This window comes from Meles meles, chromosome 13, assembly GCF_922984935.1.
Source record: "Meles meles chromosome 13, mMelMel3.1 paternal haplotype, whole genome shotgun sequence".
NCBI classification, from domain to species: domain Eukaryota; kingdom Metazoa; phylum Chordata; class Mammalia; order Carnivora; family Mustelidae; genus Meles; species Meles meles.
In genome coordinates this window covers 63,817,249-63,830,995 of record NC_060078.1, presented here as the reverse complement: position 1 = coordinate 63,830,995, position 13,747 = coordinate 63,817,249, and the positions used below count along the sequence as shown (strand labels likewise).

The window sequence follows — 13,747 nt, the reverse complement described above, 5'->3', positions numbered from 1 at the left end:
TACACATTATTTTTAATTGCCAGCTGAACTCAGAATGGGTCTAGAGCTGTGCTGTCCAATACACTAACCACTTTCTACCTGTGGCTACTGAGCACTTAAAATGTGGTTAGTCTTGCATGTTGAAATGATACTATCTTGGACATATTAGGTTAAAGAAAATACACTATTAAAATCAACTTTGCCTTTACATTTTTTTAATGTAGCTACTAGAAAATTTCAAATTACATCTCTGGCTCATATTATAGTTCTTTTGGTCAGCTCTACTCTACATCATCAAACTTCTGTAATTAACTTATACTTTTTTGCTGACTTCCAGCCATTTTCAAGATTCTTAATTTTTACTTCTGGCAGGTATTTTGGTGGTTATCATATTCTAAAGCGAACTGGATATCCTCTACTCTCCCTCTTCAACATCAATTGGCCAGCTGGTCGACAACTTGTAATGTAAGCCAACATTTAAGCAAAACAGAGATATGTGTAGATATTTGCGGTAAGTCTTTTGAAAAAATACAAACTGTCTTTCCTTTTAATCTCCCTGATTTATTTGGTTGGCTATTTGGGATTTTACCTTATTTGGAGTTATACCTAAGTCACTTCAAATTGGGTATACCTAAGTGTGTCACATGATCATAGGAGATGTTGAAATGTAATTTGGTGGCCTAGCTGACCACTTGTGCCCATCATATTCCTCTTCCTCAAAGTTCATAACACTATGTTTTCTGATACCGTATCTCTAAGTTCATGCTGCTGGATCTGTAGCGTGAATGGCTTCAATGCCTGAGCCCGGCACTTACAATAAAATTACGTTAGAAGTGCCTAAGCCCCAGCTCAAGGCCCAGCAACAGTCCCCTAGAACCAAATATTGAGCTAAAAATTCTTGGGTTTTGGTAGCTTACACCACTCAGTACATCTCTTCCATCACTTTTTTTTTTTTTTTACCCTCTGTAGACATCACTTGAGTAGATAGTACCTACCAACCAATATTTTATAACCAGAGAAGGTAAAAGTACTGAGATGGTGAGTAACCGATGTGAAATGGCAGGATACCCATGGAAAGAGTTGAGGCCAGAGTCCAGAACACCTTCATCCTCTGCTACTCAGAAGAGTCGTCCCAGGACAGCAACGACAACATTCCTGGAGCTTCTCAGAAATGAGGACTCTCAGTCCCACCCCAGATCTACCAAATCAGAAGCTGCATTTTAACAAGACTACCAGGTGATTCATAGCACATTGAAATCTGAAAAATGCTGTCTCAGACCACGGATCCATTTTCCAACTCTCTTCCGGCAAAGGAGAGGGGAAGACAACAAGTCTTTAAGGCAATATTTTTTCAAACACCTGAGTAATTGCAAGTGAGCAGGAAGAGAAACACACACATCATTGGGCCATTAAAGAAAGTGTGGGGCTTGATCTTCTTATTCCAGAGAGCCCTAGAATGGGACTTTTGAATTTTTAGTTTTGGTTTCCAGCACCAGCCAAGAAGAGCTTTAGTCCATCTATCCTTGGAGAGCCCTGTAATACATGTCTACCACTTGTATTAATTTATTTCCCTCAGGGCCCCCAAAATAAAGTGGCATTTCTTTCCAGAAGAGAAGGCCTGACCAAAACCATAGCTATGGTCTGTCAGAGGCAAATGGGAAAAGGCACTGAAATATAGTAGTCAGAAATCTCTTCAGATATTTCCAAAAAAGGTAAAGAACTCCTCAGCCTTCCTCAGAAGCCCCTTGTAAACAAACTCTCTATGCTTCAACTTTCTAGCTTCAACAGAAATGCTACCTTTAATGCCAACCTAGGGAAACAGAAGAATAGTGAGTAGAATTTCTTTAGGTGTTTTACTTACCCAGTGCTGTTTAGGTAGCTTTGACCAAGGCTGCAGTCCTTTGATGGGGATGCTGGGTTGTACCAGAAAGCTGGGACACACTGGCTCTCTCCATGTCTCTCATAGCCATAGTCACTGTCCAGAAAATGAATATTGCCCACTGGTATAGATGCATAAACACTAAAACACCCCCCCCCCACATACACAAACACAAATACATCCTTACAGCCATCCAAAAAGCTGCAATGCATTCTTTCAAATATTCCTGGCAAAGAGCAAATATTCAGACTTTGTGAATGGAGTTTTAGGTTTAGAAATAATCCTCAATCATTGGAAATCCAGTGCACAGAAGACATAGTGTATTATCAAATGAAGATTCCAGGTTTAGGAAAGGCATGGATGTATATCCTGTAGCAGGTACACTGGCTGAAGTTGGGTATCAGGGATGCTAGAAGCTTAAAAGAATCCTCTGGATCACAGTGGAACTACTGACAGAAGTAGGTGACAATGACAACCAAGAAGATGATTTTAAAGGTCAAGATTCCTTTCTGGGTAAGATTCCACAGGCGTTATTCCAAAATTAACTTCACAGATTTTATTTTAACGTTTCCTACAAATTCTTCCTCAAACAAATATGTATATTTGCATTCCTATAATACAAACAGCCAATCAAACTCTCCTAAATACATATAACACAGCTCCCATTTTTGTATAAGAACAGCACAAAATTGTGGTTCTTTTCCATGTTTTCATAAAAGCCTTGCTATAATAAAAAATAAAGTCAGGTATGATTCCCTCTTCTTCCCTCCCATTTCAAAATGAAGAAGTAATAGACCAGTGTAGAGAGGAGGGCCCCCATCTGAAATGAGAATGGTGTTTCCTTACTTCTTGGGAGTTTCATAAGGCTCCCAGACGCATAAATGTCAGGGTAGAAAAAAGTAATAAAGTAAGTATATTGCTCTTGAAACCAACCAGAGGTCAGTGAGGGTGGCTTCACTTGGCAGGAGAATTCATGCTTCTAAGTTAAGCATCCAAGGGTTTCCTGAAACCCACAGGCCAGGCAGAACAACCTGGACATTTGAATATTGATCCACTGAGTATTAATAAAACATAAAACAGCAAGGAAAATCACTCTCTCCAGACCTACCCCTCCTTTCTTTTTCTGCTCCAATGTTCTTTGAGCCAAGATTTAATTAAAGCCCAATGAAAATGGAGGCAAATTTTGGTCTATGTGTGTGACTAGGGAAGGAATGGAAAGGAGATAGGAATGCAAGTTCAAGTCCATGTTCATGTATTACTCAATATGTGCACTGTCCTGGGAAAGAAGTACAACAGTCCTTGCCCTCAAGGACTTCGAGTCTTTGGGAAGAGGGATACAACATGCCTCAAATCCAACCAAAGGACATACAGCATGAAGCAGAACATGATAATACAGTATCAAGTGGTACCAACGGGAAGCACCAACTGACTGATGAGATTATACAAAATGTCCTCCCAGCATCACCACATTCTACCTCCTCATCATCTTCCTCCACACCAGATGACTACCTGAATAATCCAGGCCAACTTTTCAACCCTCTTTGTCTCTGCATGTATTAGTCTCTGGGCTTGAAGCACTCTACCTTGTCTGTGTCTGGTAATTTGCTAAGTATCCTTTTTCAGTATCTAGGTCAGATGAGGCCTTCCCTGATTTCCCAGACAAAATCTTTGTGACCATAGCGTGTTGGAAACATTGAAGCTGCAGAGACCTTTGCTCATTTTGTTTGCCCATGTAAGAGTTCAGACCAGTGCTTAGGATGCTGGGGTGTTAAATATTTACTGAGTGAATGAATACTCCAATTATGCTTAAAAGTAATCACACTAATTATGCCCCTGCATTGGGTCTATCTCTGCAGGCAGATGTGAACCCATAGTTGACCTTCCAGTGTGGACCACAGAAAGAATCCCAAGTGTGCTACAGAGGCCTGGGCTAGAAAGGTGGCACACAAGACCATTATTCTCAAGACCATATCTCAAGATATGGCATGTTTATATGAAACTGGAAGAAAAGGAGAAAGGGACATGTCTGTCAAGCAAATCTTTTGCCGTGCCTCCTGATCAATGATTAGAGATCTCCAACTGGCAAGTTCACTGGGGACTTTGTACCAGCTCGTAACCGCTCATGAGAACGGACTTCGAAGTTCAGGAGTTTTGCAAGCTCATTAATGGTTGTTAAACACAACCAGTACCAAAACTTAAGTTATTTCACTCTGACCCTCTCCCCTCTCATGCTGTTTCTCACTCTCTCTCTCTCAAATAAGTAAATAAAATATTTTTTAGAAAAGGTGGGGGTGCCTGGGTGGCTCAGTTGTTTAAGTGTGTGCCAAAGGCTCAGGTCACGATCCTGGAGTCCTGGAACCAAGTCCCATATAGGGCTCCCGGCTCAGCAGGAAGCCTGCTTCTCCCTCTGACCCTCTCCGTTCTCATGCTGTTTCTCATTCTCTCTCTCTCAAATAAGTAAATAACTAAAATCTTAAAAAAAAAAACACTTAAAAGTTATTCCAAATTTTAAATAAATTATACTTGAAAGTTAACGAACACACAGATGTCTCATGATTTTGCTACATTTATCATTATAAAAATATTGTTATATACAAAACATTATGTATTATTTTTTTACCTGCTCCTGAGGTTATTTACATTTATGTGCCTGTGTGGTAGAAATACTATATAATGTTGTGTGACTGGACATCTCTTCTCAATTCCGTATTCACTAATGTTACATTGGTAGCTCAAAATCGGCCACATTTGGGGATATTTATAACAATCAGCAAATGGTACTAATGAGGGCTTACTTATTTATTTGTTCTAAGAGAGCCGGTGGTTAAATATTTACCAGCACAACACTGAATATCTGATTTCTAAGCATTGCTTATCTGTAGAAATATTTGGGCTGTGGTGTATCTGCACTACTTCTAGAAAATTCCCCAGTTGCTCTATGAGCTAAATCTATTGAATGTTCTGCTAACTCTAAGAAATATTAGTAACTTTTGAAGGAAGGGTACCCTCCTAAACAGCTTTGGGAAGGAGAGAAATGTCTTAATGCTCCTTCCTAAATGTGACCATCTTTAGCAGTTCTGTTCAGCTCTGCTACCTGTTAAGGATGCAGTAATTAAAAAAGGTACATCAGGCATGCTGTTTAGCCCCAAAGAGAAAAAGCACCTCATTAATATTTAATAACATTAACAGAAACATCACTGGTTGCCCCTGAGCTGTGGACTTCTTCATTAACTTCTGCTAAATGTATATTAAAATCTCATACTTCCCAACCTACCCCCCAGCTCTGGAGTTTGCATGATTTCAACAAATAAGCAGTTCCAGCTGCTGCTCCAACTTCCTGGGGAAAAGGTGTTTTTCTGTTGAATTGTGACATTTGGAACGAATGTGCCAGAAAGTCTGATTTGCCTCAGGGAAGTATGCTGCCATAGCTTCTGCAAACACATAAGCAGTTTCCTTCCAGAAATAAGTCACCTCTGCATCTTTCTTGACTATAAAAGGGTTTAGAACTTCTAAAAGTTTAGGGGGAAACGTGTCCATTTCCAGGAGATGTATGTCCTTCAAATCCCATTCAGGGAAAAGCCTTAGACCATCTAAAGAAGGAACAGACAAACTTCAGAAATCACAAAGCTTCTGCCTATCAGAATTGGAAGCCACGCTGGTATTCCTTGGGCCAAGTCCTCTTAGTTGGTAGGTTGGAAGGGAGAAGCAAAAGAGAAGTGACGTGTTCAAGATTGTACACAGCTGACAATGGCCCATGGAGGTGATAATGGAGACTCCTGACCCTCGAAAAAGCATTTGTCCACACTCATGGAGCACCCACTTCATAAGGGAGGACATGGTCCCCAGGAAAGACATTCTGAGACTCTTTGAGCCCATCCAGAAGTCACAGTCTCTGCTGGCCCACCTCCTGGAGCTGTCCTACTCTCAGACCATGAGCAGCCCTATCACTGCTTCACTGACCCACAGTTCCTCCGTTCTCCCATTTGGCAGTCGAGATTCCAGGAATAGTCATCCACAGGTGCTTCTGTCTCATTTTGGGAGACAGGGATCGCCTGCTGGTTTGGGATCAGGCAGATAGAAGTTTTTGGCAGGTGCAGAGTGAACACTCAACAAACTGGAGCAACCCCAACAAAAACATCAGCACAAACAATGGAATAATAATGAACACCATCAGCATTTCACTAGGGCATAAGCCTAATACAGGCATAGAGAAAGATGATTACATCTGAACTATTTCAGAAACTGTTTGAATAACCCAACAAACATCCCTCAGAGATTTCTCCTTATCAAACCCTATGCTGGCCATCTTCCCCTTTCCATCTACTCATCACCAACTCAACCCTCAACTCATTCCTCTACTCAACAGTCTCATACATCTGCTTTTTCTGAAGTGCTGCCCTTATTCCTTATACTTGACAGCAAGTCTACATATCACCTGCTATAGGAAAGCTTCCATCATTACTCCAGTCTTCAACACTCTTTGTTCACATCATTTCTGGCACTTACAGGTAGGACCAGTGCTGTGTGAAAGAACCATCTCTTCTACATCTATGCTATCCAGTATGGTAGCCACTAGCCACATGTCAGTACTAAATACCAAAACTGAAGATCGGAATGTTTAATTTTATTTCATTTTAATGCAAATAACCACAGGTGACTACTACATTAGACAGGATTGGCCTGGATTGTAGAATTTAGTCCCTAGTTATATTATTATTTGCTGTTATGTTTTCCTTGAGTTCAAAATTCTGGTTTATCTTTGCCTTTTCTACAATGCTCATCTACAGAAAAAACATGTGATTGTGCTTTATATGCAGAATACTTGCTGTTGGACAGATTTCAGACACATCTGTACTTATGGACAATAGCATCCCCTATCTCTTCCCCCTCTCTTCTGCATTACCACATGATAAACTCACTGTATGGATCTGGAACCATACTGTCCATGGAAGGAAACACCAAGACTTAGGACTCTGGGGTCAGAATATTACAATTTTGAAGGAGTTACTTAACCTCTCTGTGTCTCCATGTCTTATCTATAAAATGCCTACAATAACAGACTCTCCTTCCCGGAGCCGGTTGAGAAGATTAAGTAAGATAATCCATCTAAAGGACATGGTACATAGTAGGTATTCAGCAAAATTTACTGCTGAGTGACTGGTTGGATGAATAAGAAAAAAGAATGACTAGGCATAATTTCTCGTTCAACCTGGTTCTTGCTAAACAAAGGTATTTGCCTCTCTCAGAAGGCAACTCCTTTCTAGGAGCCTCATATGACTTCAGAGCAGGATCCTTAAGCTCCTTTTTCTGACTACTCACTAGTCCTTGACAAACTTAATTCTCAGGGTGGATTTATTCCTGGCCCTTCACCAGAGCCACAATGGAAGTGGCACTCTAGAATAAGCATGAAACTGCTGAGCAGAAACATCACTCTTCATGCAAAAGTCATGCTTATTACTGACATGAACTCTGGGTAGAAGAGTCATGTTATCCTACAAATAACAGCTTCTGAGAATCTATAAAACCTTCCCTCTTCAAAAAAAAGATAGATATCTTCCCTTTCTGGATCCCAGGCTATACTCTTTAACTTTTCCACCAAAATCAAGACATTTAATCCATCTTCCTCATCCCCTCCTCCCACCTCCATCAATCTGATTAAAGTAGGTTACTCCCTCTCCCTGCTGTCTCTGACACCTAAAAGTTGCCTGAACCAATCAAAGGAACATGACCTGATTTGGCTTAAGTAGGTAGAATGTGCGTCATAATTACTTACACTAACTGAGCTGGGCTTTTCAGATTTTTTAGCTAATAGTACTTTCTATTAGTAAGGACCACTTAGAAGGACACAAGGCTATGAGATTGTTGCCAGGCACTGATTTCCTGCAAGGACACTGGAGACAAACAAACTATATTTGATGGAAAACTGTATTATTAAATCAATACCTATGCTTTTTGACGCTCACTTATAAACGAAATAATCTCAAATGTTCAGTTCCATTGTCTATAAAAACTACTATAGAAAGACAACAGAAACTTCAGAAATGAAACTGTCTCTTCCATACTCAAAAGTAGTGCAAAAATAATTTTTAGGTCACATGATTATTTTTTGCTCTTACTCTCAGATTCTGACCATTAATCCAGCCTCAAGTCTTGTATGTTTGTTTATCCTACCTCCAACTCAAGTGGTTCTTCTTTGTTATTATTATTCCAGTAAAACTAACACAGTTTTCTATTAGTTTCAGGTATACAATATAATGATTCAATTCTGTATACTTCTCAGGGCTCAACAAGATAAGGGAACTCTTAATCCCCATCACCTATTTCACTCATCCCACCACCAACCTCCCCTCTGGCAATCACCAGTTTTTTCTCTATTTTTAAGAGTCCCGTTGCCTTTAAAAATATTTTTTTGTCTTCTTGTTTGTTCATTGTTTTGTTTCTTAGATTCCACATATGAGTGAAATCACAAGGTATCTGTCTTCTTCTGACTGACTTATTTCACTTAGCGTTATACTTTCGAGGTCCATCGATGTTGTTGCAACTGGCAAGATTTTATTCTTTTTTATGGCTGAATAATAGTCTGTTATAAATATAGATATCCTTTATCTATCTATATAGACAGAGATATATAGGTCTAGATATATCCCCTATCTTCCCCATCCATTCAGCTATTGATGGCCATATCTGGGTTGCTTCTATAATTTGGCTATTGTAAATAATGCTGTAATAAACATAGGGGAGTGTGTGTGTGTGTGTGTATATATATATATATATATATACACATATACATATATATATATACATATACATATATATATATATATATATATACATACACACACATATATATATATATATGATTTTTTTTCAATTAGTGTTTCTATCTATTTTCTTCGGGTATATAACCGGTAGTGAAATTATTGGATCATATAGTAATTCTAATTTTTTAAAAAGACTTTATTTATTTATTTGACAGATGGAGTTCACAGGTAGGCAGAGTGGCAGGCAGAGAGAGAGGGGGAAGCAGGCTCCCTGCTGAGCAGAGAGCCCGATGCGTGACTCGATCCCAGGACCCTGGGTCCATGACCTGAGCCAAAGGCAGAGGCTTTAACCCACTGAGCCACACAGGCACCCCAGTAATTCTACTTTTAAAAAATTTTTAGGAACCTCCATATTCTCTTCTACATTCATGAGATACAATTGACAGTAGAAAGACTACTTACCGCATAAAACTTCAAATACCACCTCCCCCCAAAATTCTATAAAGTCTTCTTGAACACCATTTACCTATTAGAATTTTAGTACCAATGGTCAAAACTACTTTGTCAGAAATTGTGTTAAAGTTAACAGGACATTCCAGATTAACCTGTATCAATAGCAGTTAACCTAAGTCATTTGAGGATGAATTTTAACTTTAGAATAACTAAACTTTGGGAACTGTTTTCTCTGAAACATACGTGACTCTAATAACAAAGACTTGTTTGATTTCTTAAGAAATGGTATGATATATAGGAGAGAACATAGGATTTAGCTAGACTTGCATTCAAACTCCAGGTTTCTCTGTTAGGTGATCTTAGGCAAGTAACTTTCATTCCAGATGCTCCTTTTCTTCTCATTAAAATGCCATAGTAACAATGTTGATATTACAGAGTGTTGGGTCCATTTGGTACCTCTACCAATACAAGTGTGAGAACCAAAGAGTACCTTGCAAAGCCTTTTTATTTTTTTCCTGCTTTACTCACAGATGCAATCTTTATTTATTTATTTATTTTTTTTCCATTTTATTTATTTTTTCAGTGTAACAGTATTCATTCTTTTTGCACAACACCCAGTGCTCCATGCAAAACGTGCCCTCCCCATTACCCACCACCTGTTCCCCCAACCTTCCACCCCTGACCCTTCAAAACGCTCAGGTTGCCCCAACCTCCCACCCCTGACCCTTCAAAACCCTCAGGTTGTTTTTCAGAGTCCATAGTCTCTTATGGTTCGCCTCCCCTCCCCAATGTCCATAGCCCGCTCCCCCTCTCCCAATCCCACCTCCCCCCAGCAACCCCCAGTTTGTTTTGTGAGATTAAGAGCCATTTTATTTATTTGACACAGAGAGAGAGAGAGAGAGAGCACAAGCAGGGGGAGCAGCAGAGGGAGAGTGAGAAGCATACTCCCTGCTGAGCAAAGAACCCAAGGTAGAGCTTGATCCCAGGACCCCGGGATCATGACCTGAGCCAAAGGCAGACACTTAACCAAGTGAGCCACCAGGCACTCCTCACAGATGCATTCTGATAGCAGTTCCCAAGGAAGGGCTCAGAAATATTTTAAGCAATGCTGCCTATAATGAGTGAATAGATGACACCCAAAGGTACTACTTTGTAGACAGGACTCATTTGGATGTATAAGCTCTGGTTTACTTGGTAAAAATACCATAGGGACCACTTAACTCTGGGGTATAAGATTAACAACAGCAGCAACAACAGCTACCATATGGATGCTTACACCACTAGGAGGGACCCCTTACCTACATTAATGATGTAGATTAATTCACTGACTCCTCTCTAGCAACCAGTGAGATCCCTAGCAACCAGTAGGATACATGATCTGTATTTGTACTTTACAGCCAAGAAGGTGAAATCATAGAGATTAAGAAAATTTCCCAAGGTCAAAAACTGTGAATATCAGAGCTGGGATTTTTTTTTTTCCAGACTAGTAAATGTTAATGGAATTCCTGAAAAAAAAAAAATCTATGTTACAATTCTTCTTTCTCTATTCTGGGGTTTCCCAACAGCAGGTGAGGGTCTATTACAGCTCAGAGAGACACAGGGGAAAATGTAGCATGGCATGTGAAGACAGTGTGCCTCCACGGAAGCACAGGGACAGAAGGGACACAAGGAAGACTGAAACTCATATTCTGAATATTCAAGCTGATGTCCATATGTCATGCAGCATAATTATCAGGGACCTACTGTGTATATTGCTATGACAATTTTGCTGGATTGTGGTTAATAATTAAAAATTAGTCTTCCCAAGTGTGAAAATATCCTCTGTCTCCAAAGGGTCAGAAATGTCCCAGATAGGATGCTGACATTCAAATTAAATCCCATGTAGCGTATCCCATTTGAATGACTCTCAGTGAGGTTAAGCTTTCCAAGGCATGGGTTCAGGGATGAAGGGTAGCTAGGGAGCAGCCACAGTCTTCTAGCTGGCTTTCAGTGACCAGTTATGGTCCTGGTACAAAGTGGGGAATCAAAGATGGCTTCCAGCACAAGGCAAGCTTCAGAAACAGGCTGGACGAGGTTGCTGGGTAGGAGTAGTTGTTCTGCACCCATCTGGATTTACTTCTGCCATTCAACACCAGAAAAGCCCAAATGCAACTCTGTCACTGCCCTGCAGTGTTTACATGCGGATGCCCAAGCCCTTAGCTTTGTCTTTTAACCTGGAACTGGTTATGGAAATATCCAGATTGAATTTCAACTTCTGACTGTGATGTAGAGGAGGAATTCACCCAGCTGGGATCAGAGTGGGATCACCAAGGGGATCACTCATGCCCAGACGTGGGACATTTGTTGACTCTCCTAAAAGGAACAATATTTAGGAACATGGTGCAACTATTTAATCTACTATGGGCGAATCTAGAGTCCCCGCCTTCATGGCACTTGCATTCTGTCAGGGGAAGACAAGTGATAATAAAACAATCAGGAAACATGATCACTCCACATGACGATTAACACTGAGACCATGAAATCGGGTGAGGTGTCAGAGTGACAGGGTGTAGGTGAGATCAGGTCGTCTCAGAAAGCGTTTCTGAAAATGGTGAGTGCTGGGAAGTGTAGAAGCCTGATGATTCATAGACCTGTACCCCTGGGGCAAATAATACATTATATGTTAATAAAAATAATTTGTAAATTTAAAAAAAAGAAAGCATTTCTGAAGCTGATATTTTTGTCGAGATGTGAGTTATCCAGAGGCACCAGTCTTGCTGAGATTTGGAAGAAATCCTTACAGTTGCTGTCGTCTCTGCTAGGAATGAGCCTGGATTAAGATACAGAAAGAAGATGGTAATGTGGCTGCAAAATGGTGAATGCGGGGAGAATGGTAAGAAATTAAGGCACAATGATAGCAGGCCACATCAGCTAGAGTGGATCAAGGCAAGGAAGGAAGATGGCATGATATTTTAAGCAAGGGTGGAAGCCACTGGAATGTTTTAAGTGTAGGAGTGATAAATATCTGATTTGGTATTTTACAGTCTAATTTTGGTTGCTGTGAGGAGGGGAGGTTTTAGGGCAATGAGGGTGGAAACAGAGAGACCACAGACTGTTGCAGTGTCAGGTTGTGGTAGACATGGCCAGAGGTACTTTGGGTTAAAATATATTCTGGAGGGATGCCTTGGGGGGTGGGGGGCTCAGTTAGTTAAGTGTCTGACTCCTGGTTTTGGCTCAGGTCATGATTTCAGGATTGTGGGATCAAGCCCCACTTTGGGTTCCATGCTCAGCAGAGCGCCTACTAGAAATTCTCTCTCCTTTTCCATGTCTCTTCTACCCCTTCCCCCTGCTCACACTCTCTCTCACAAGTAAATAAATAAATATGAATGAATGAATGAATGAATGTGTTCTGGAGATAAAGACTCCCAAGGACTCGCAGATGGCCTAAACCCGAGGGTAAGGGAAAAATCAAGCTCTCCTGGGATCTTGACTTTAGCAACCTCGTGTTTTATAGAGTTTGGAAAACCGGTCCAAACAAGAGCTGAAAAACTGCTCCCAATAGTAAATGTTCAGAAAGATCTTCCCCTGGAACACACCGAGTCTAAAATCTCTACTAGCAAATTCCAAGGGACATGGTGGCTGAGTACGAACATAGACACACATGTCTCCATCCTAGAGGTCATTGAGGTTAGAGCTGGAGGTAAATTTGGAAATTTGTGAATCCTTGGTTAGTACGTGAGATTTAGTTGTTCTTTATGGTTGTCATTAGAGGGGAAAAATGATGAAAAGAGAGTTCCCATGGAAAAATCACTGTTTGAGCTAATGTGTCTGGAGGTAGCTGTCCGCGGCAGCCCTCAGAGCTCTGTCAATGCCCCACCCAACCTCTCTGGTACTTTCCCAGAGCTGCTAACTGAAAATGAGAAGGATCCCTTGTACATGCTGCTCTTATAGAACAGTGAGCTTCCCTGTGAAAATGTCTCCTCCTGTCCTCCTTCCAGGGATGCAGACTTCCTATCTGACCCAGGAACTGGAGCCATCAGACCCACAGGCCAGCAAACACACCTCTCACCTTTGGGTCATGACTTTCTCCCAAACCTCCATCTTCATCTCCACCCCTCAACCAGTTAGTGTCTGGCTGAAACTGACAATGAGATGCCAAGAGACTCACCATTCAAAGTCCCAGTCGGCACAGACACAGGGTTCTGAGACCACCGTCCCTGAGGAATCTCTGCCCAAGGCACACTGAGTTCCAGGCTTGCGTTTCTTGAATATTTTCCTTTCTCCCATGACACAGGGTTCCCCCTTGGAAAGAAAGTCCATAGTGAGAGAGGCAGAAAAACACAAAGGAGATGAAATAAACCAGCTTCTCTATAAGAAACATTAGCCTTTCATTCTCTTTTAGTCATGCTGTATAGCAATCTCTTTCCCAGTAATCATTTAGGAGTCTCAAGGGAAAAAGGGCCAGTCTTTTACTACCACACAAGAGGAAGATCATGGAGCTGTCCCATCACTACCCTTCACCCAACCTAGCCAATAATGTCTACTTTATCTTGTTTCTTTTCCACCTTCAGAGAGTATGCAAAGGTTCTAAGCCATCCTCACAGATCTCCGAATTAAATGACCTCAGCACAAATTCTAGTGGAAAAGAACCTACTTCCGGCATAGTTTTCACACGATCTTCAGAGTAAAATTGAAG

At 40.8% G+C, this 13,747-nt stretch overlaps 1 protein-coding gene across 2 annotated transcripts in view; it reads right to left on the bottom strand.

Annotated features, from left to right (window-relative positions):
* SORCS3 (sortilin related VPS10 domain containing receptor 3) overlaps positions 1-13,747 on the bottom strand; it is a 603,811-nt gene that overhangs the window by 38,636 nt on the left and 551,428 nt on the right. For both annotated transcript variants that reach the window (XM_046028096.1, XM_046028098.1), the window contains 2 exons: positions 13,220-13,353; positions 1,841-1,954 (listed from right to left, as the gene is read on the bottom strand). In XM_046028096.1, coding sequence (XP_045884052.1) covers positions 1,841-1,954; positions 13,220-13,353 — 248 coding nt within the window. The remainder of the gene's footprint in view (positions 1-1,840; positions 1,955-13,219; positions 13,354-13,747) is intronic.